The following is a 24,442-nucleotide window of genomic DNA, read 5'->3' on the forward strand; positions in this document are numbered from 1 at the left end:
AACATTGTGTGGAATTTCACAAGGAACTCAAACAATTGCCTCAAGTCTTGTTTCAGATGCTGACACACACACACACACACACACACACACACACACGGCCGCGCACTATTTGACCAGCTGACCAAATGGAGATCCTCAGAAGGCCCCTTTCAAACTCTGTCAGGTGTCGATATCACTGTCTTGAGGAAGTATGCAGCATCTTTATGTCCTTCACAGCAATTTCTCGACATCTGGTGCGAATCGAGCCTCGTCGTATAACCACCCGGGCCTGTTAATGACACTGATGCTGTCTGGTAGTCATTGTACCTGTCACAAATAATTGTAAATCTCAGTCATTCACACACTCGTCGACAGTGTGTAGGTGTAAGAAGCTACGGTAATGTCCAAACGTGCCTTTTAGGTGCTTCACTGTTTGTCAGACAGTGTACTCGATTTGAAAAGGCTGTAAGGCAGGGACGCGGTCTTCTTCTCCTACTGTGTGATCTGTATGTTGAAGAAGCAGTGGTGGAAATAAGAGAGAGATTCAGAAGTGTGCTTAAAATGCAGGATGAAAGAATATCAGTGATTAGATTCACTGAGGGCATTGATTTGCTCTGTGAAAGTTAGCATAAGATTTGCTTTCAGAATAAACCAGAGAAACAACAAGTATTGAAAGTGTCAGGAATGAGATTAGCGACACACTTGATGTCAAAGTTTCAGATTAAGTGAATGTATTCTGCTACCTTATAAGCAAAATAACAGCTGACAGGTGGGGGGAGGCGGACATAACGAGTAGACTACAGCAGGCAAAGAGGATTTTTCTGCCCTAAACAAGTCTGCTACTATCAAACGCAACCTTAATTTGAAGAAGAAATTTCGTAGATTGTACGCTTGGAACACAGCATTGTTCAGTAGTGAATCGTGAACTGTGGAGAAACCGGAACAGAAGAGGACTGAAGTGTTGGAGATGTGGTACTATAGAAGGGTGTTGAAAGTCAGGTGGACTGATAAATTGATAAATGGTGAGTTTCTCCACAGAACTGATTAGAAATACATGCAAAACACCGACGAGGAGATGGGACAGAATGATACGATACAGGTTAAGATGTCGAACAAATAACTGAGGACATTGGATGCAAGTGCCTCTCTGAGGTGAACAGATTGTCACAGGACAGTAGTCGGGGCATGCTGCATTGAACCAGTCAGAAGTCTGGTGACAAGAGAAGAAATGTTAAGGAAAATAGCAGACCCTAGCCTATGTTAACTACAACACAATTTCATTACACTGTTAGGAACTTTCATTCAAGTTGACAGTACAGGATAAATAAAGATGTGTTGCTACAGCATAACATTCACCGTTCTTGTTTTGACAGTGTAACTTAGAAACTGTTAAGAATGTAGACTGTTTGTGTAATTTTTCCTTCAGGATGATCCATTACATATCATATTATCATATTCACAACTTGAGTGGAATGTACCACACAGTGCAGTAATCTATAATGGAGTGCTATCTGAAAGAAGCTGCATAAATATTCAGTCAGATTTTTGTAAGATTTTAAAGTGATGGAAAGATTGGCAACTTGGTTTAAATGTTCAGAAACATAAAATTTTGCACTTTACAAAATGAAGAAATGACTCCTGTGACCACAATATCAGTGAGTCACTGTTGGGATTGGCGAGCTCCTACAATTACTCGGATGCAACATGACGGAATGACCACATAGGCTGTCGTGGGTAAATCAGGTGGTAGACTTTGGTCTATTGATAGAGTACATGGGAAGTGCAATCAGTCTACAAAGGAGATAGCTTATTGCTTAAAAATTGCTTGTGTGACTGGTTCTAGAATATTGCTCGCGTACGTGGGACCTGTACCAAATACGATAACGGGGGATCTGGAACATAATGCAGAGAAGGGCCACACGAATGGTCACAGGTTTGTTTAATCTGTGACAGTGTGCCACAGAGATAACGAAGGAAGTGAACTAGAAGACTCTTGAAGGTAGATGAAAACTATATTTTCAAGAACCGGTTTTAAATTATGACTACAAATATACTACAATCTCTTCCATATCACTTACATAGGGATTTTGAGGATAAGATTAGAATAATTATTGCTGCATGCACAGAGGCTTTCAATCAATCATTCTTCCCTCACTCCGTATGTGAATGGAACGAGAAAAAAAACCAAGCAGCTGGTACAGTGGGATTTGCCATCTGTTATAGACCTCATCGTGGCTTGCAGTGTGTACATGTAGGTATATAGACAGAAATCTGTCAACAGAACATGTTCATAGGTTCACTGATAATGTTACATGCCACATATGATTAGACACCCTGGTTGTTGTTTGGATATGAGATGACTTACATTTACGGATTTATCCAGCTGGAAATGTCTGTGTAGTCAAAACTGCCCAATAATGGTTTAAGTAAACACAAATATACAGTCTCAATGGAACTAGTTTAACTTCAAAGGAATTTCAAAAGATTTTGGAACCAAACTGGAGGGGGGTTAAAGCACCTTGTAGTGCATGTCAACTTCCTCCTGAAACATTCTGCAGACAGTAATAAGGAAAGGAAGTTATTTTAATCAAATACAAGCCTTCCATTGATGTGGATAGTACTTCAGGAGCACAAATACTAACAAACATTGCGCCAAATTCATCCGTTGCCAAAATAGCACCGTGAAAGAGAGCACGTGTCTTTTTAATTTGTGCAGCATGTTCTTTCCTATTCCCAGTCATCCCCACCATTTCGTTCCTGCTCGTAAAATCAGAGCTTCTCGCATTGCACACCCCGAATAGAGTAGCTCGTGTGTGATTTGTGTGCCGATCCCGTCACCACGTTACCCTCCGGAATGCAGTAGTTCTCTGTGCTGGGTGCTGCAAATGCAGGTCTCTGTGTCTTTTACTGGTGCCAGAACATTGTTAGCAGATATCTGCTTGACTTCTGTGAGCTGTTTCATTAGCTCTTCCATCTTATTTCCACCTGCACAACCCCTACCATTGTCAGTGTTGAGACAAGGGTCTTGATGTGCTTCTCTCGTGATTTGCAAGCTTTTCCTTTACCATCTGTGTGGAATGTGTTAGTAATGATAGATGTCTGTGTAGGCAGAAGAACTTACACAAACAACTCTGGAATAGTTTGCTTCTGACCATTGAGTACTAATTTTATCCTATTCACCAATGTACCACTTCCTGCTGTATCACCTGGAAGTACTATATTAAGGCATGTCTGTAGCTACTAACATCAGAATACTTATATCACTTTGATGAATTATAGCAGGAGGCGTTTTGGGTCATCTGGAATATTTGGTAAGAACTGTAGTTTTTAAAATAATTATTGTACAGTAAGAGCACTCATCACAAATAGAACAGAATGCGCATTCAGATGTGGACTAATTTTAAGAATTGATATGTGTAAAGCACAAAAGTATTACTGTGCCCTATTGACTAATTTTTTGTTAACTACGCTGTGATTTTTGCCAGACTTGTACATAATTCTCTGAAGTAGATATTTACCAAACTTCAGAAATAAGCACACGTCTCAAGGCAGCACTACAGAGTACCCAGCTAGGGACATATGATCGTGCTGATGTCCTCAGGAAATCTGAGAATTCAGTTGGTCTCCATGTGCTTATTATAGCTATGTAGGTTACTGTGCATTTACAGTTCTCAAATATTTGTGTAACTTTGTGATGCTGCCTCATTAAGTGTATGCTCAGATTTGCTAATGTGACAATCAACTGCATGGTTTACAGTAGTGAATTTTAGGTAGCTTTTCTACTTTGTACATTGTTTGCTATTGCATGTACAAAAACAATTTTTAAAAAAAATTGACATAAATGTTCAAAGTAAGTAAAGATTACTGATGGTGCTATTGTTTTATGGGGGACGTGGGCTGTAAGTGATAAGTTGCTTCCAGACCACAACAGTTACCGCACACTATATTTGACCGATACGTCTTACAATGTGATTCTTCTATTTCTCCAGGCGTATTTTATGACGAAATAAATCTCGGGTGAACAGCCTGGTATGAGTGTGCATAGGACATGTACTGGTCAGTACATCAGCGCACCTGATGGTGGCAACGTGGTCGAGTGCCGAAATATTGTGTCCTATGCACACTCATACCAGGCTGCTCACCTGAGATTTATTTCGTCACGTCTTACAATATTTTCCAGCTGCTCTAATGTAATTCAAAGTAATTGAATGTTGTTGTTGTGGTCTTCAGTCCTGAGACTGGTTTGATGCAGCTCTCCATGCTACTCTATCCTGTGCAAGCTTCTTCATCTCCCAGTACCTACTGCAACCTACATCCTTCTGAATCTGCTTAGTGTATTCATCTCTTGGTCTCCCTCTACGATTTTTACCTTCCATGCTGCCCTCCAATACTAAATTGGTGATCCCTTGATGCCTCAGAACATGTCCTACCAACCGATCCCTTCTCCTAGTCAAGTTGTGCCACAAACTTCTCTTCTCCCCAATCTTATTCAGTACCTCCTCATTAGTTATATGATCTACCCATCTAATCTTCAGCATTCTTCTGTTGCATCACATTTTGAAAGCTTCTATTCTCTTCTTGTCCAAATTAGTTATCGTCCATGTTTCACTTCCATACATGGCTACACTCCATACAAATACTTTCAGAAACGACTTCCTGACACTTAAATCTATACTGGATGTTCACAAATTTCTCTTCTTCAGAAACACTTTCCTTGCCATTGCCAGTCTACATTTTATATCCTCTCTACTTCGACCATCATCAGTTATTTTGCTCCCCAAATAGCAAAACTCCTTTACTACTTTAAGTGTCTCATTTCCTAATCTAATTCCCTCAGCATCACCTGACTTAATTTGACTACATTCCATTATCCTCGTTTTGCTTTTGTTGATGTCCATCTTATATCCACCCTTCAAGACTCTGTCCATTCCGTTCAACTGCTCTTCCAAGTCCTTTGCTGTCTCTGACAGAATTACAATGTCATCGGCGAACCTCAAAGGTTTTATTTCTTCTCCATGGATTTTAATACCTACTCCGAATTTGTCTTTTGTTTCCTTCACTGCTTGCTCAATATACAGACTGAATAACATCGGGGATAGGCTACAACCCTGTCTCACTCCCTTCCCAACCACTGCTTCTCTATCATGCCCCTCGACTCTTATAACTGCCATCTTGTTTCTGTACAAATTGTAAATAGCCTTTCGCTCCCTGTATTTTACCCCTGCCACCTTTAGAATTTGGAAGAGAGTATTCTAGTCGACATTGTCAAAAGCTTTCTTTAAGTCTACAAATCCTAGAAACATAGGTTTTCCTTTTCTTAATCTAGCTTCTGAGATAAGTCGTAGGGTCAGTGTTGCCTCACGTGTTCCAGTATTTCTACGGAATCCAAACTGATCTCCCCCCGAGGTCAGCTTCCACCAGTTTTTCCATATGCTGACAAATTCTAAACAGTATTGTGTCACCCATATGATATAATGAAGAAATCTGTAAAAAGGCTTTGGTAAAGTCTCCACCACTTTCTGTAAATCTTCTTAAAGAAAATTCCACAGGGCTCCTCCGAGCCACAAGTAGATTTGTTACCCGTCTGTCCCAGACTCGGCTGCTACTTCAGTCTTGCAATACTCTTGATTCCTCGGATTTAGTTGCCATTATCTGTCTCGTAGTAGGGGCACAGTGTTCACGTCAATTTTTGTGACCTTCTCCTTCCAGGCGGAGGACACGACCGGATCGACGGACACCATGTCCATCTGCAAGTCGGAGCAGTTGTTCTCGCCGGTGCGGGAGTGTCCGCTGCCCGGCTGCAACTTCAGTGTCGACTCGTTGGACTGTGAGGGCCTCACGGACCACGACATCATGCTCACCTGCCAGGCCAACAAGGACAACTACACCATCGCCTTCGAGGGCAGCCTCGCGCTCTGCTCAGAGGCTGACTCAGATTATCACGAACCGGGTACGTGTGAGGCTCAAAAGTGTGAGGGGGGTTAGTACTGAAAGTCTTGTCCATTCTGTTGGTATGAATGTTAGTTTATATATTTTATGCAAACCCTGTATATTAGAGATTAGAAATATTTTTGTTGGTAATAAGCCCTCTTTAGTGCTTTTCATAACTATAATTCTATTTTCTGTGACTTTCTTGGGCATTCAACTGCTCCAGTCCATTATCTAGTAGAAAATTAATGCTGTAGTGGTTTAGTTTTACAGGAAAATATCTTGTCTAGGATAAATGAGGTAAATAAAAAAAGAAATATTAATATTTACTACTACTGCGGAACAACACTGAGGCATTGCTACGGAGACATACATAAAAATGCAGACAAGCGAAGCAGCCACGCCAACTCCACTGCGACTGTCGAGAAAATTCTCTTGTGGACTCTCCTATAATGCTAGGTGGTGGTGTCAAATGCAGGTGTCACAGTCAGCTCCAGTCAGGTTAAAGAAATCATTTATATTGCTTGTTTGACATTACTCCCAGGAGGCAGGAGGATGACTGCATGTACACACTGTTTTAGAATGAAATTGAGACAGGAGAAGTATAAATGCACAAATTACGTGCTTGTAAGTTGTAAGAACAAAAGTGTTACTTTGTAGTAATGCTTCATACTGAGCGCTGTGTGCGGTTGTAAATTAGGCAGTAAACTTTGTCTTGAACTTGTTGTTTCGTCAACTTTATCAATAGATTCTGTTGCAGTATCTGTCAAAATTCGGTCTGTTCAGCTGGATTCAACAAACTTTGGGACCTAACCACTTTCTCTGCCACTACTCTAGAGGCAACTTTCTAAAGTTCTTCCTAAATTAAAGCATAACAATATCAAAATTGCTTTTAAATATTATGAATGTATGCACATGTGTTTGTCAAATAGTCAACAGTTATTTTTTTATGCAGCTTACTAACATATGAGGTGGAAGAGTTGTTAGCACAGTGGAGTTGCATGTGGGAAAATTGGTTACCCTACATTTCTTGATAAAAATACTGTAATGGCTCCTTGGAAAAGTAGTAGTTGTTTTTCCTCCCATTCCGTACCCAGTTAGAGATTGGGTTCAAACTGTAATGACTGTGTCATTAATGGTGCATTGAATCCTAATTTTCTTTCCTCATGTGGATTTGTTTGCAAATATGAACATGCTGCCCATTTCAGAGTTACAAAATGAGACACAGGTTCAGATTTAATAAGAGTGAGCTGCTAATCTGAGTAATGATAACTTTAAATTCAGTTCTTTTCAACTACACATTTACAAGAAGTTAATTAAAAAAGTTCTGTGGCTGGAAATCTTTGTCCAGAAGAAACAGTTTTAGGCTAGATTTAAAATTTGCGTAGTTACTTGTCTGACAGTTTTATCTTATTGGGCAAGTGCTTGGAGGTTTTTGTGGCTCCTTACAGAACTCATTTCTGCGTCACTGTCATATGTAGTAGTGCCCGAATAATTAACATAGTTTTTGAGTACATCAAAATCTAAATACTGCTCGCTGTTTGGCAGTGTTTATTTGGGTGGATAAGAAAAGTCTCAGTATTTCGCTTTGAACCAGGTACAGATGTCTTTCCCTGACTACTGGTTTTGGTAAGTGGTAGTACCCCATTTTGCATTGTTTCATAGTTTACATTTACTATATGTGCATAAGGTATACCAAAATACCTGTTGGGAATTTGTGTATTATCTGAAACACCTTTCCTGAATTTACTGTACAATTTTAGCTTCGGTAAAAGAAGGTACATTAAATATGGAAAAAAATATATAGGGGACTGCACTATGTGTCAGTACGTTAAAAATATGCGTGATAGGATGGCAGCTGCTGTCTCAGTCTAGCTCTGTGTCTGCAGTAGCAGTGTTATCATATATTACATGTGTGTCTGTATGAGACACATTCACAAAGCTCTGTTCAAGTTGCTTCCACCAACTGGGTTATATTCATTTCATCATTAATATAACATTTCTCGGAAAAACTTGCCCGACTCTTATTTTAGGAGTAGATGCTGGTAAGTGACGAGGTGTCTTTTGCAGTCGAGAGTGATGTGGGCGGAAGTTCGGACAGCCACCACCGGTGGCAGCACCGTCCCCAACTGGGGCGGCAGCCCGCCGTGGACCAGTCGATGGCGCGATCCGACTCACTGTACACGACGTGGAGCAAGCTGCACAAGCGGTCCAGTGACGTCCAGCTCACACGGCATCCGTCAGGTACAGTCGCTGCTGACAGCACTCGCATTAAAGGTGAAAAGGGAATGATCAGTGCTTGGCTTCCAGAATCTCTCCTCTGGTCTAGTGTGACACACCACCTGAAAACTTGGCAGTGTATTCAGTGTCTTTTGTGGATACCCCATTGCCTCATCTATACAGTGAGTAGTCCTTCCACTGTTTATATTCACTCCAATGTTATTCCAGTCTTGAACTATTTCACTGTTACAAAATTTAAATATGTAGAAACAAATCTAATGACAAATCTCAATTGTGAGCACCGATTTTCATTGTATTCATTATGGAATATACTTACTCGCTGTAAGCTGAGTGTTGGGAAATGTATGTGCAAAATGGGGGAGAGAGTGTCACAGATATGGTACACAAATTGGGATGGCATTTATTTAAACAGACCTTTTTTTTCCGGGTAAGATCTTTCCACAAATTTCAATTATCAACCTTGTCCTCCAGATGAGAAAACATTTTATTAGCAGTCGCCTAAATAGTAAGAAATGATTATCTTCATAAAATACAAGAAATCAGAGCTTGCACGGGAAGATTTAAGTGTTCATTTTTCTTGCACATCGGTAGAGTGGAGTGGTAGAGAAACAACTTGAAGGTGTTTGAACCCTCTGCTAGGCACTCAATTGTGAATTGGGAGTAGTCAGGTAGATGCATTTGCTCTACTAAAAAATTCTATAATACGCCTTTTAGAAAGATATTGGCACTGAAAAAAGTAGTATTTTATGAATCCCTGTGGATGACCTCTTCTGGCACAGCTGCCTTGTCATTGTGAACTCAAATAAAAATATTGTGATCAATTTGGAAATAAAGGAGACAGCTCACCAAATAATGGATGTGTTGATTCATTGACAGTCACACAAAAAAGAATGAGATCTTTGTTAGCTTTTGGGCGAATTCTTTGCGTGAGAGTGTACAGATACATCCAGGGTGTCTATGACCCGGGAGATCCAGGAAAAACCCGGGAATTTTTTCATCCGGGAGAAAACTGGGGAATCTTTTTGAGTTCCGGGAATTTTTCATTGTTTTAGTTTTCAGTTAAATTTTTGTGATTTTGAATGGTAAGAACCAATACTGTAACAAAAAAAATTTACTGCATCCCGCTTCTGGAGAATAATACTGCAGCAACAAAACATGAACCAGAGAAAAAAACGAAAATAAAACTTAAGTCGCAAAGAAAATGCGCCATATACAACAACAAAACACAGTGCTCATACAAGTGTCTGCCAACAGCAAAGTGTGTCAAAGGCTTTAGGAAGACTGTGCAGTGCTTCTTAACAACAAATTGCCTCCAGTGAGCGTGACGTGACAGTTTTTTTACATTAGATTCGTTTTAATGCAAGATCTTTTAATGTTTCAGACGTACGAACGCGCGGGCTTCCTGCCTGTTATCTGGCACTCCCTGGCAATTGCTGAAACGTACCTTTCTAATAGGTCACGGAAAAATATTGCGAATATTGCTTCGAAAAGCGTTACTTTCAAAGTAAATTTCCTTTCATGTAAGATAAAATATGTAGATTTCTTAAATCACAGAGTGTTTGACTATCATTTAAAAATCAACTATTTGGGGACGACCATATGAAGAATTTCGAGTGCATAAAATCAGACATTTACGTCGTTATTAAAAAATTTTACTGGCACAATTACGTGATGTATGATGCGCAAAAAAGATCAACAATATATGTGGAAGCTTAGCTTCTCTTGCAGCTTATTAATCTTAGAGACCAATATTATGTGTGATAGCTTTGCTTTTCTTGTAGCAACAATTGTACATTAATTTAAGCCATTAATTTTTCTTATTTGTGTGTTCGCGCTACTTAAGAGTGATCTTGCTATTGGCTGACTACATTACGTGTCAAATGCTGTCATCAGCTGGCGAGATTAAGTGACATGAGCTGTGACTGGCTTACAAAAGCGCGTCGCAGTCTCAATTTTAATGGTTCGGAAAGTAACATGCGGTGTTTAGTGAAATTCGAATTTATACCTTCGTAACACGGAAATATGCAGTGTATACATTGTTGCACATCAAAGATCTTTCCAAAACGTGTTTTTTTTCCCCTGAGTTTCATTTTCTAAAGTGCTGGGAAATTCTACGCCGGTGTATAAAACCATAAACCATAAAAGGATTGATAAGTGCCGAGAAAAAGTATACTGTCACTTAACACGGAAAAAGTGTATTTTCACCCAGGAGAAAATGTATTTTCAACTGGGAAATCCGGGAATTATTTTTCCTTGTCCATGTAGACACCCTGTACATTCTCTCTCTCTCTCTCTCTCTCTCTCTCTCTCTCTCTCTCTCTCTCTCTCTCTCTCTCTCACACACACACACACACACACACACACACACACACACCTTATCTTTACTACTTGAAACATAGAAACATAAATTAGTGCGTCATGACAGTAGGCAATTCTCCGACAGGTAACAACAACACTGCACCGGCGATGCCGACGTCGACAGCAACAGGGGCGGCCCTGAAGAGCAGATCCCTGCCGGACCTGTGTCCACCCAGGAGGGGGGCGCACGGCGGAGGGCGCTGCGTGCGGCTGTACGACGTGGGCGAGGGGGACCTCAGTCTGGTTCGCCTCTTCATGCGCCAGCGCACCGGCTCCAGCATCGCCACAGGTAGCATCCGGGGCCCGTGTAGAAGGTTTCATATTTCAGGCCTTCTCTTACATCAGACCAGGCTTTCACACACACACACACACACACACACACACACACACGCACACAGTGTTGTTTGCATCATAGTTTTAGAAATGACAATAATTTTAATCTGATAAGTTTGCAATAATATGGTATTGATAGAATTAAAAATGATTTGATAGTATCTAATGCCAATGAGAGTTAAGATACAGATGAAAAACTAATAACATTACTACTCCAACTCCTACTCCTGCTGCTGATAATTGTAATACTCTTGCAGAAACTACGCACCAGAATAGCCTAGAAAAAATTGCAGTATGCGTAGGAGTTAATAAACTGGAATGAATGCACGGCTTGACAAAAAATATCTACACCAAGGGCTCTAAAATGCGTACCTCAAGAGCTATAACCATTTGTTCATGTTCACTACTGTGACATACATCCATCTTACTGCCAGCTCTCCACTATTATAAACGGTGTACAGAATGCTGTAAACAAAGAACGATACATTCCTGTATTATTTTCTAGGAATACAGCATGCAGTAAATGTGAATTGTAATTATTATTGAAAACCACCTCAGCTGTATTGTTACACATTCGTGTTACTGCTGGCTTCAAAACAATTATCACAAATATTCTGCCGCTTGCCTGGTGGGAGTATATATGACATGCATGGATCAGTAAACGATGGAAACGTATGATCAATGGTCGATTAGTGTGGTGGCTGGAGTCACACCCTCTTCTCACTAATGCTCAGTGTGGGTTCCGAAAGTGCCACTTAGCGCTTGATCATCTCGTCACCCTGTTGATGTTCATCGTGAATAATTTTCTGCAGAAGCGACAAACAGTGGCCGTGTTCTTTGATTTGGAGAAAGCCTATGATACCTGTTGGCGGACAGCCATTCTATGTACTATGCACATGTGGGGCCTTCACGTGCATTTTCCTACTTTCATCCAGGAATTTTTGACAGACTGAGTTTTCCGGGTACGTGTGGCTTCCTCCTTATCCCGCACCTTTTCACAGGAGAACGGGGTGCCTCAGGGCTCCGTACTGAGTGTCGTCCTCTTTGCCATAGCCATCGACCCAATTATGGACTGCCTTCTAGCTGGCATTGGCGCCTCTCTTTTCGTTGATGACTTTGGTATTTATTGCAGCTCCCAGCGGATGTGTCTCCTGCAACGCTGTTTTGAATGTTGTCTGGACCATATCTATTTGTGGAGTGTCACAAATGGTTTCCGCTTTTCTGCTACCAAATCAGTTTGTGTCAACTTCTAGCAGTGCGAGGCATTTCTTCCACAGTCCTTGTGACTGGGCCAAAATGCTCTCCCATTCGTGGATGCAATGAAATTCTTAAGGCTTACATACAATAGGAAACTCAGTTGATCTCCCCACGTGTCCTACCTGGCTGCACCCGGTCCCACAATGTCCTTCGTGTATTGAGTGGTAACCTCTTGGGGAGTTGACTGGACTGTCCTCCTCCACCTCTATTGATCTCTTGTCTGCTCCAAGTCGGATTATGGATGCATTGTCTACTCCTCTGCATGGCCGCCTATCTTACGCCGTCTAAATACAATCCACCATTTGGGGATCAGTCTCGCCACTGGTGCCTTCCGTACTAGCCCAGTTGAGAGTCTATACGCAGAAGCTGGTGAACTACCACTGTCGTACCGGCGCGACATCATACACAGTAGGTATGCGTGTCGACTTTCTTCCATGCCAGGGCACCCAACCTTTGACCCTTTTTTTGATGACCTTCTTGAACCACCAATACAAGATGTAGGTTTCTTCTCTGTAGCCTCCCGGTGTCCGCTTTCGTCACCTGCTTCGGCAACTGCGGTTCACACTTCCTGCCCCTTTCCGAATGGGGGAGAGCCCTTCACCACCTCGGCTCCAGGCACAGGTTTGCATTCATTTTGACCTCAGCTCGTTGCCGAAAGATTCGACTCCCAATCTGACATATTGCTGCAAATTTCTCGAACTTCGCTCACAACTTGCCGATAGCTTATTTTTGTACACTGGTGGTTCCAAGTCCGCCCACGGTGTTGGCTGTGCTTTTGTCGTCGGAGATGCGAAGTTTCAATACCGGCTTCTCGAGCAGTGCACAGTTTTTACCACAGAGCTTTTTGCCCTCTATCAGGCTGTTCACTACGTCCAGAGGCATCAGCGCACTCACTGTGTGATCTGCTCTGACTCCCTCAGTGCCCTTCAGAGTCTGGATGATCTAGATCCAGTCCACCGCATCGTTCAACGGATCCAGGACTGCCTCCATTTGTTCCCGGATGGGGTAGCCCAAGTTCTGTTCATGTGGGTTCCTGGCCATGTTGGTGCATCTGGGAATTACGCTGCTGATGCCGCAGTCCATCTCAGTCTGCCCGCCTCTTACTCTGTTCCCTTGCAAGATAATCATAATTGTCTCTATCGGCGTATCACTTTGGCGTGACCATTGCTGCTCCCTTGATGGGAACAAGCTACGAGAAGTCAAACCTCTCCCAACAGCCTGGTCGACTTCCTCCTGCCCACCCCCCCCCCCCCCCCCCATGAGGAAGTAATGTTAGCTTGGTTGTGAATAGGTTACTGCTGCTTTAGTCACCGCTACTTGCTGAGTGGCGACCCTGTACCTAGCTGTCCTTTTTGTAGCCAGCCGTTAACAGTCAGACATTTCCTGATCCTCTGCCCCTATTTTAACCACTTAAGTCTCAGTGTCGGGCTGCCGCCTGCTTTGACGGACATTTTAGCAGATAATGTGCGAGCTGTGGCTTGTGTTTTAAGTTTTTTTAAAAGCAGTAATATGACAAAAGAGATTTGATTTTTACCTCACGGTCCCAGCATTCTATGCTTCTATGACCTTAGATGTTTTGCGCCCTAAACCCACCACCCTCTCACGCCCCCCCCCCCCCCCCCCCCCAAAAAAAAATTAAATAAAGAAAGAAAAAAGAAAAAAGTAATGATAATTCGGGTTTGTGGAAAACAAAGTACCTTGTCAATTTGTGAAAGTCTACATTGGGCCATTGGGCAGACTCTGTGCAAATAAATCAGATGTGCACAGAAAATTGTCACTCACATTTTGCAACCCATGTAAGCCATAGTCAAGCACTGTATTTCCAAATGACATTCCACGGAGTGTTCAGACACAAAAATTTTGGAATATGGTCATAAGGAATCTATGGAAATACATTTGGTGGAAAACCTTATTAATCGGGATGGCGGCTTTTAGCTGCCTAAGACGTGGGACGTGCTCATTTCTTTACATTGTGCAGACAGACAAAATTACACATCCAGTGCCTCCTGCGTCCAATAACAGTTAATTCTGTAAATTTAACCGCCAAATTTTAACTCCATGCGTGTGTAATTCGATAGATGACGTGCGAGTAGTAATGCAGTTGTGTGTGCACCATAGTAGCTCAGGTGCCTCACAGTTCATCAGAAGACACTCGTACAGCAGAGATCTATGCATGTGTAGGATTCCACCAGTCTTGGATATAAACATTGTGATAAAATTCACTAACATGGCTGCCTGGTTGTCAACCAAAATAGCAAGTCAAGAAGTTTACAACTTTTGGCTGCAGTCCCAAATTGTCGTAGAATAATAATGTTATTACTAAAATTAAAAAAATTAAACAAGTTTGTTTCTGCTCAAAGCTGCCATTTTTTAATTTTTAATTTGTCTTGTCCCTCTTGACTGTTGGAAAACAGATGTGATAGATAGACCCTAACTTCAAAGACAACTGAAAGCAGAAATGACTGTTTTTTATAATTATGTGAGGCCTTTGGATCAATCCCACATCGAATTATTATTAAAAGGTTCACTACTTCGTAAGTGTACCGTAACTGTGATCAACTTATTGCAGAGGTGACTGAGGAGAGAAAGGTAGACTGCAGAACACACTCACCACACTGATGTACATTATTTAATTTGAAAACGTTTTCCATGTGTGGGTGGTGCTAATTTTTCAGATAGCTGCAGCCAGTCGGAATCGGGAGCGAGTGGAAGTAACCACCGCTGCTCACTGAATGACTGCAGCGTGTGCTGCTACAACAACAACCGCAGCAACAACATCATCAGTGGCAGTACCGATGCCATCCGGTCGGTTGCGGACAACGGCAACAGGAATACCGAGTGCATCAAGGCGGCAGACCCCCGAGTCGACAACTGGGTCCGTGTGGGGAATGTCACAGGCGGTGACGAGTACTCGACCTGCTGCTTTGAAGATAGCCTGGTAGGTATCGTGTTGTAGGCTACGAACACACTGAGGTGACTTCTACAGATACTGGAATTTTTAATTTTAGTATAATAACATGCAGAGCATAAATTATTCGTGTGAGCAACAGTGTCACATTTTATGGCATTGCGGTCACCGGTAATCTAAGGGTAGAACCGAGGTTGAACAGCCTGCTGTCTTCGTGCTATCATATGGCTACCAGCTAACCCTGTGGTTTATCAGGGGAATCCCGAAAGTTTAATCTCCATTTAGTTACCTAATCAGCATGGCGCTCTGTCACGCCAAGAGCCCCCAGGTTCGATTCCCGGCTGGGTCGGAGACTTCTGCTTCATCATCATCATAATCATCATCAGTGGAAGGGAACGGGAAACTGCCACTGGAACCACTTCCGTAGATGCTCATGCGGTGGACCTCTCTGACAAGGCTTGCCCCATGACAAGACCTGGCATAAGGCAGAACACAAAATTAAGTAGTTAGCTAATGCTGTGTACACCCTTCTGCCTCGAGCAACTTCTGCTGCCTGGCAGAACCACGATTGGGCATATTTGCCGAAACCTCTCCCCCTTTTCCTATTGCATTGCTGTACAAGATTCATATTCTTAAGGCGTGTTTACAAAGAGAGCGAAACATGCTCTGCAACAGCGTTCGCAACATTGTTCGCAGCTAGTACGAGACTACAGATGTTCTCAACATGATGTGAACACAAAAACAGTGTTCAGAAATGTAGGGAAAGATAGATTGCTACTTACTGTTAAGATGACACATAACATTGCAGACGGGCACAATCAAAACACTTACACAAAGCTTACGGCCACAGTTTTTGTCAGCAAAAGAGGAACACACCATTCGTACACACAAGCGAGCACACCTGACAGACACATGACCACCAAGTCCGGCAGCTTTGGTCAGAGCTCGAGCTGCAATGTAATGAGTCAGATTTACAGTAAGCAGCAATCTCTGTTTCCATACATTGTTGATATTCTTACCTGGAGTTTCCACTGTTCATAAACAGTGTTCCATGGCTGTGTCAGTACAGATCAAAGGAACACTGTTTCTGGTCTGCTACCACAAAGGCCACTATGCAGCACTAGTGTTTATACTTCACAAACTACAGTAACTGTTTCAGATAAAGCTTTCTTTGAAATCTGGAATAAATATGTAGGGCTTTTGATAGAAATCACCAGTTGCCAAAAACCAATGAGTAACAGCAAGTCTGTTCTTCGCAGGAGTTGCTTTTCTGAAATTTGTGTCCTTCTTTGAAACAAATGGTCCTACTGTATTCTTCAGAGTTTCAGAATTGGACGGAAATATCCTAGTGAAGTTACGAACACCAGAACAGTCTTTCAGATTCATCATGTCATTCCTGTCCCGTCTTCTGTAGTACCAGTAAACCCCAAATCCCTTAAAGAATCGAACACCCATGTATAAAACAGCTTCAGATATATGATTAATTTACAAATGTTTTACATAAATGTGAGAAAAAGTTTAGAAACATCTTGAAATTATGCTTAAAGTTTGTTGGAAGTCGTTAAGTGCTCTCAGTGAAAAAAAACTGATTGAATATAGTCTGGGTATATGCACTCCATATTAAACGAAAGCAAGTTTTTTCGAGCATCTAAATGTCTGACACCCTATCTCCTGAAATGTGTGTTGCACGATGATAAAGTTGTGCAGGTATGTGCGGATACCGTCTGAAAACTGTGTTTCAAACATAGTCAGTAATAAAGAAGTAATAAATTAAAACACCGTCTCTGATGCTGAAGTTTTATTGCAAGAGCAGCGAAAATGCGATATGCGACAAACTTTTTTCGTTTCATCATTTTGTGGGATAATCGACGAGAAAAAGTTTCACAAACATTTGAAATTTTGTGTAAAGTCTGTTGGAAGTTGCGAAGTTTTCTCACTCTACCAGTGATGACTACCTACGTCTCTTTCTTCACGCGTTTATTTTGTCACGTATTATTAATGTGGTGCCATAGATCTTTAGCTCTCCCTCTTCAGTTATCATTGTGTAGCTCTTATGTGAGTAGACAATTTGAAGTGTGAGCTGAAAGTTCGGTGTAGCAGACAATGCAAATACATATGTAGAGATGTTTGTCGCAAGTGCAGGAAGGGATGCAAACAACGAATGTGGTTGCCGAGGTGTAGCTGACTTTGGTGTAACAATGTTGCAAAGAGAGACGTGTTTTTAAACTCTGTGCAAATACATCTTTGATGTACGCAGTGCCCTGTATCGCTGATAATAGTGTGCTCATACTTGTCCATTGTGTCTGAAAGTAAGTGCACATCATATATCATGTGTTGATAATTATTAGAAGAGTAGGCATAGCAGCTTTATAACCTAAAAATCATTATTGGGGTGAGAAAATATCTGTTCATGTGTTGTCAAACAATTTGCTAATTTTTCTTGTGTGGGGTTACCAGACAAACAAAATTTTTTTAAAAGATTCATAGTGGCACTCAGGTATTTTCAAATGGAATGCAGCAGAAGTTTCATTATTTAGAGCATCAAACTTTTTAGAGATGTCATTGTTGAGGTTTTCATTCTGAAAACTGGTTTGATGCAGCTTGCCTTGGTAGTCTGTCCTTTGCAACTTATATGCTTGCATACTTACGGGGTATTGTTTTCAAGACTTGCGCTACCTCTGCAATTTTTATCTGCCCCTTCAGTTACCCAAGTAGATGATTAAATCAGCCAATCTGTTCTTTTGATCAGGTTGTGCTACAAATGTTTTCCCCAGTTTGGTTCAGTACCTCTTCGTTACATATCCGATCTACCCATTCAATTTTCAACTTTCTCCTGGCACCACATTTTGAAAGCTTCTGTTCTCTTCTCTTCTTGACTGAACTGCTTATCCTCCACACTTCACTCCTGTACAAGACTGCACAGAAGATAAATACCTCCAGAAATTTATATTCAGTATTACTAAATTATTTTTCAGTAATGATTTTCTTGGTGTTTACAGTCTGTTTTATACCCATTGTCACTTACTTTACTGTCCAAATAGCAAAATCTGTGTACTACTTTCAGTATCTCATTTCTTAATGTAATTCCATTCCATGAGCATCACCTTATTTAGACTGTATTCCATCACCCTTATTTTGCTTTTGTTGTTGTTCATCTTACAACCTGTTTCTGTGATACTGTATATTCCTTTCAACAGTTCTTCACAGTCCTTTCCCATATCTCAGAAAATTACAATATGATCAACAAACCACAGTGTGTTTATTTCTTCTGCTTGAACTTTAATTTCCTTTTCAGATTTCTCCTTGGTTTCCTTTACTGCTTCCTCAGGTATAGAGTGAATAATATTGTGGATAGGCTACAAACCTGTCTCACTCCCTGTTCAACTACTGCTTCACTTTAATGGCCTTTATGACTACTATAACTGCAACATGGTTTTGTATCTGAGATGTAGATAACCTTTATCTCCCTGTATTTTATTTGTGCTACCTTTAAAATTTAAAGAGTTTAGTCCAGTCAGCATTGTTGAACACTTCCACTAAATCTGTAATTGCCATAGAATTAGGTTGCATTTCTTCTGCCTATCTTCTAAAATGAGTCATAGGGTCAGTATTGCCTCTTGTGTTTTTGCATTTATTCTGGAACTGTGATTAACCTTACTCAATGTTGGCTTCTAGATTTTACATTTTTCTGTTAATAATTTGTGAGTATTTTGCAGCCATGACTTATTATCAGACATAAATTCTTGTCCTCACACGAATTGTCTCCGTTAGCTGGGCACGTGATGTTTCCGGCAATTTTTTTGTAAATAAAATTAAAATATTGCACACGTTGACTGTTTGATAACAGCTGCTGTAATAACATCTGAACCCGTTTAAACAGCTGTCAGTCACCATATACGATATTTTGATTATGTTTGTACATAAAAAAATGCCTGAAATACATATACTCAGCTAATGGATGGGCCATATGATATTTTTAAGTCTGATAGATGCTAAAGCAAGAAATATTCATTTTGTCATGCCTGAAATTGCAATGCCAAAATTTAAAAATAAAATCGTGCAATTTGTTCGTCGGTATTAGATCCGTATTGTTGCCACCTGCCGTCCGCTTACTTACTGTCGCAGTCTGCCATCTGCTTACTGCTCCTGTCTAATATTAACTGTTATATAATATAAACTGTTATATAATATACCTGTAGAGCCTTTTGTGACTGCTTCTGTGAATAAGTGTGAAGTCCGTTCTGTACATACTTTCTTCCAGTGTTACAACACTATATTGCTCCATTTTGTGCAGGTCGGGCCTCCGGTGAAAGACGGCATCGTGCACCAACAGCAGCAGCCGGAGCTGATACGGGAGGAGACGGAGGAGTCGGAGAGCTCCTCCTCGGTGGAACAGCTCTCGGAGAGCGTGTCCAAGCTGGAGGAGTACGTCCCCGTGTCACTGCCGGTCCAGATCCCGCCCGCCCTCGACCACATCCGCTGCCACGATAACAACAACGGCAGCCGGGCACTTGAAGAGAGGGCGACACAGACCAGCGTCGTCCAGTCTCGCAATGTGAGTCCGCTGCTTCACTGTAGTCCACCGCCTGACTCCTCCTGTGTTACAGTTGTCATTTATATGCCTCAGTTTTGCTCGTGCCTGTTTACTGATGTCATCAGCCCACCTTATTCTTGGACATCTTCCCAGTCTTTTCTTACCTCTAGGAACTGATCTGTTCATTTGGCTATATGTCTTCCAGACTTGTGTTTCGTGAAGAAGAAGAAGAAGAGTTTGGAATGACTGAAGTTCTACATATGCAGGCAGAAAAAGCAACTGCTGGCTACTTCTGAAGTATACTAACAACAAATTATGACTAGTGCTAATGTACTGAAACTTGCAATTATAGTAATTACTTCTAGAGTACTTATATGTGTATATTAGATGAAAAATACCTGTTTTGAAAAAAAGGCCACTATTCCTCATCCTATAGTACTCAGCCACTGTTATTGTCTAATACTTCAAACAAAACACATTACACTATAAGCTATCTACGTACCGGGAAAATCAGATTATATCTGATACAAATATTAGTTAGGAATGTAAATTCTGCTGAGTCCAGGTATTCAGATACATTGTAGAAGAACTGGCTAGTGAGGTGTTCTTTTATTTTTTTTTTGTTAAATATTTAGGGATTCTAAATTTCCTACCTGATGTTTGCTGGCTAGCAGCTTTAGACTTTTTGCACCAAAGTATAAAGGTCCATTTTGAAACCTGGAGAGTGATACATAACCTGTGTACAATATTTCTACTTCTAGTATTGTGGTTGTGAATCTCAGAATTCATCCTGAACTCACCCGTGTTGTTAACCACATACACCAATATGTAGTATGTTTATTGTCATGGAAGTGTAAGAATCCTTATGTACCTGAAAAGGTGTCTGCAAGGTTTTCGATTATCAAATGTGCACAATATTTTCATTTCACAATTTTATAGAATTAACTCTTTTGATGTGGAAATTATTTACTCATTGGTGTGACAAAATACTGTCAAATTTGAATCAGTGATGACTAAGAGGCCCACAGTGAATGGATCATGTCTGTATGCACTTGTGCAGTATTTATTTTGCCTTTGATGTTATGGTAGCAGTGCAGGTACATGCACGTGATTGTAAAGTTATATAAACAGGTTTAGTTATGACATTGATTCAGGTGTCATTGTCAAGAGCTTGTGGACCACTACTAGCACCCAAAGTGAGAAAATAAAAGTATTTGCTGGAATGTAAGTGAAAATCAGTATTATTGAAAACTACAAAGTAATGAAAGGTGTTCTCAAATGACTTGTAAATACACTCGGAATAGAGAAAACGTAAGTCAGAGGAAAGCTCGCTTCGAAAGGAATCTGTAAATCCTAAAAAGTTCACTGCCAAACAGATGTGAGAACTAGTAAGATGTTTTGAATATAAGCACCTAAAATGTCTCACATTTCACAGATAATGTTAGAGGCAGTCACTCATCTATATATTGTAGAAATATATTCACAAAATAATACACACTGGCACTCCGTTCTTCTCTGCTTCGCACACAGAGTAGTGGTAATCGAATACAGTTTTGTACAGAGCGCATCTGAGATCGTGCGGCCCGTAATGCGAACCATTACGTCTGACCCTGTTGCCCAACTGACTAGATAGACCGAATCACTTCACTTTGCATTGCACTTTCAGCTGGAGGCGAAGGTGCACTGAGTAAGTCGTCTGAATATTGTTATCCTAATGCTAATAAAAAGTGTTCTAAGCTAGAGATCTGAAATAAGTTGTTTAAAGATTGCTATTGAGAGTGTATTCAGCATGATAAAAGTTCAGTCTGAATGATACTTTATCAGATATTAATAGATGAATCTTAGAAGTTTGGTGTGCTGTTCCTGTGTCGGCCAAAAGTCACATTATCCTCCTACTAAACTGGTGCAATTTCTCATAGAATTGGTAGTCACTAATATCTCTTCTCTGACTCCCGCCCCATTTCTTACGTCGCATCTCCGATATTGTAATCTCGACTTAACTCTGGAGCAAATCTCAGCACGGAATCTTACGGCTCCAAAGCCAGAATAAACCTCCTTTGGGTCCACATAAATTGCATCTTGTAATTTAATGTCCCCTAATGGTGCCCACACCCTGCCTATACTGACTGGGCAATCTCTGCACCCGAACATCAGTCGGTCAGATAAAAATGTCCGAGACAATAAGAGACTGTCAGAGAGGTACAACACCGAGTGTGACGACACCCCACAGGTGGCCGCGGGCACGCCGCCGTCACCGCGCACGCTGAGCCGCGCGGTGCAGACGCTGGCAGAACACAAGCGGCGCACGTGGGTGCTGTTTCCCAACTACACGCTGCCTGACCTGGCGTTCCTGCGCAAGCACCGGCACAGGGAGCTCGACTTCCTGCTGGCCCCCCAGAAGGTCGACACTGCCGCAACTGTCGCCGTCGGTACGACCGGCGGCAAGAGGCGGCCGCGGCCGCTGTCGTGTGACGACGTCGAGGCGCTCAGGAGGAAGGGCTTCTCCCACGTCAGGGACCGTGACTCGCTCGCCGTCCTGCTGCCGCGGGAGTACCGCCGCCTGCTCGAGGAGCCGGACACTAACAAGGCTGTCACTTCGGATTCCAGGTTGGTGGAGAAACAGTAGCAGGTTGGTAACTTGTCTGCTAAAAACTTGGAAAACCAGGAGTTCTCAGGGAAAATGAGTTTACGGTGTTACTGGATAAGTTAGTAAAATCTCAGTGGAATTCTGAGACACTGTAGGGTATGTTGATCTGTTCCTTGATGAAAAGAAATATTTGGACTAATTTTGTTACAAATCATTCTTAAAATTCTGCTTCGGAAACAATTGGTTGTGAGTCTGTCGTGTTGTAAGGATCGCGTGATAAAGAATAAATGCGATGTGGTTTCTGGAATCTTCCACACCCGAATAACTCTAGAATTGACATTTTTTGGGGAAGTAGATGTAGAAGTTTTCTTCGTATTCAGAACAAATATGTAATTCCTTGTAAACTATTAAGATACTTTCGATACACAGCAGGCCAGTGTAAAATGTTGTTTACAATTAGTATACCACCAACTCCAGATAAACACCTATAGTTCTTGTTTTTAATTATTATACCACCAACTCCAGATAAACACCTATAGTTCTTGTTTTTAATTATTATAGTTTTTATTCAACATTGTTAGTGAGTAACACGTTACTTAAAATTGGAAATAATCCAATGAAATAAATATAGTTTCAACCACAATTCATGTATTTCAAAAATAATTCTCAACCATAAAGACGACATGTCTTATCCCATTGTCATAGACAGAGAGCGAGAGTGTGAATACTTCTATTACAAAAGAAATCAGGATCATAAACATCTGTTTTCATAGATAGTTCCTTCTTTTCATTGAGAGATGCACATTCAAATTACTTGGACAAAAGGACAAGCATCATAAAAGAAAAAGAATTCCAAGTTATTACTTGGTTAATCTGCAAGGTACAGCACAAGTCATACAAGGAAAGGTGAAGAGAAAAACCTGAATTGTTGGAAGGATGATCAGTCGCAGCTACCTCCATTGTGTTCCTTGGGAATCATGTTAGTGGTCGGTAGGTTCTGCAACTCCAGGTCCTTTTACGCAATGCACGATTGGGAGTGTATATGCATATCAGAATTTCAGATACCATTGAATTTTGTCATTCACACAGGAATAAAAGTGGATTTCTTAAATGCTTATAAAATATAAATACAGCTCCAAATTTGAACACACGTTTTGTAGATCAGTATTGAATATTAATGTTTTGGTTCTTTTTTCCTAATTTCCATGAAAAGTGGTCTTGTGCAGACTTTGTCACATTGTCATTCTTGAAGTCAGCTATGACCATACAGTGAAGAGCGATTTCAGATGGGGTATGTCATTGCTGTCATTGTTGCCATTGTTGTTGTTGTCTTCATCCCAGAAACTTGTTCGATGCAGCTTGCCAAGCTACTCTATCCTGTGCAAGCTTCATCTCCAGGTATCTACTGCAACCTACATCCTTCTGGATCAGCTTAGTGTATTCATCTCTACGGTTTTTACCCTCCACCCTCCATGATACTAAGTTGGTGATCCCTTGATGCCTCAGAACACGTCCTACTAACCGATCCCTTATTCTAGTCGAGTTGTGCCACAAATTCCTCTTCTTCCCAATTCTACTCATTACCACCTCATTAGTTACATGATCTACCCATCTAATCTTCAGTATTCTTCTGTAGCACCACATTTCGAAAGCTTCTATTCTCTTCTTGTCTAAACTATTTATCGTCCACGTTTCACTTCCACACGTGGCTACACTCCATACAAATACTTTCAGAAACGACTTCCTGATATTTAAATCTATACTCGATGTTAACAAACTTCTCATCTTCAGAAACGCTTTCCTTGCCATTACCAGTCTACATTTTATATCCTCTCTACTTCGACCATCATCAGTTATTTTGCTCCCCAAATAGCAAAGCTCCTTTACTACTTTAAGTGTCTCATTTCCTAATATAATTCCCTCAGCATCGCCTGATTTAATTCAACTAAATTTCGTTACCCTCGTTTTGCTTTTGTTGATGTTCATCTTATATCCTCCTCTCAACACACTGTCCATTCCGTTCAACTGCTCTTCTAGGTCTTTTGTTGTGTTTGCCAGAATTAAAATGTCATTGGCAAGCCTCAAAGTTTTTATTTCTTCTCCATGGATTTTAATTCCTTCTCCAAATTTTTCTGCTTGCTCAATATATAGATTGAGTAACACCAGGGATTGGCTACAACCCTGTCTCACTCTACTCCCAACCACTGCTTCCCTTTCGTGTCCCTCGACTCTTATAACTGCCATCTGGTTTATGTACAAATTGTAAACAGCCTTTCGCTCCTTGAAGTTTACCCCTCTCACCTGTAGAATTTGAAAG

General features: G+C 41.1%; 1 protein-coding gene across 1 annotated transcript in view; it reads left to right on the forward strand.

Annotated features, from left to right (window-relative positions):
• The window catches only part of LOC126428345 (uncharacterized), a 240,841-nt gene that overhangs the window by 143,996 nt on the left and 72,403 nt on the right, over positions 1–24,442 (forward strand). Inside the window, exons 6-11 of the mRNA XM_050090278.1 lie at positions 5,689–5,929; positions 7,978–8,151; positions 10,592–10,795; positions 14,772–15,034; positions 19,299–19,559; positions 21,769–22,145. Coding sequence (XP_049946235.1) covers positions 5,689–5,929; positions 7,978–8,151; positions 10,592–10,795; positions 14,772–15,034; positions 19,299–19,559; positions 21,769–22,145 — 1,520 coding nt within the window. The remainder of the gene's footprint in view (positions 1–5,688; positions 5,930–7,977; positions 8,152–10,591; positions 10,796–14,771; positions 15,035–19,298; positions 19,560–21,768; positions 22,146–24,442) is intronic.

The sequence above is a fragment of the Schistocerca serialis genome, chromosome 12 (genome assembly GCF_023864345.2).
Source record: "Schistocerca serialis cubense isolate TAMUIC-IGC-003099 chromosome 12, iqSchSeri2.2, whole genome shotgun sequence".
NCBI classification, from domain to species: domain Eukaryota; kingdom Metazoa; phylum Arthropoda; class Insecta; order Orthoptera; family Acrididae; genus Schistocerca; species Schistocerca serialis.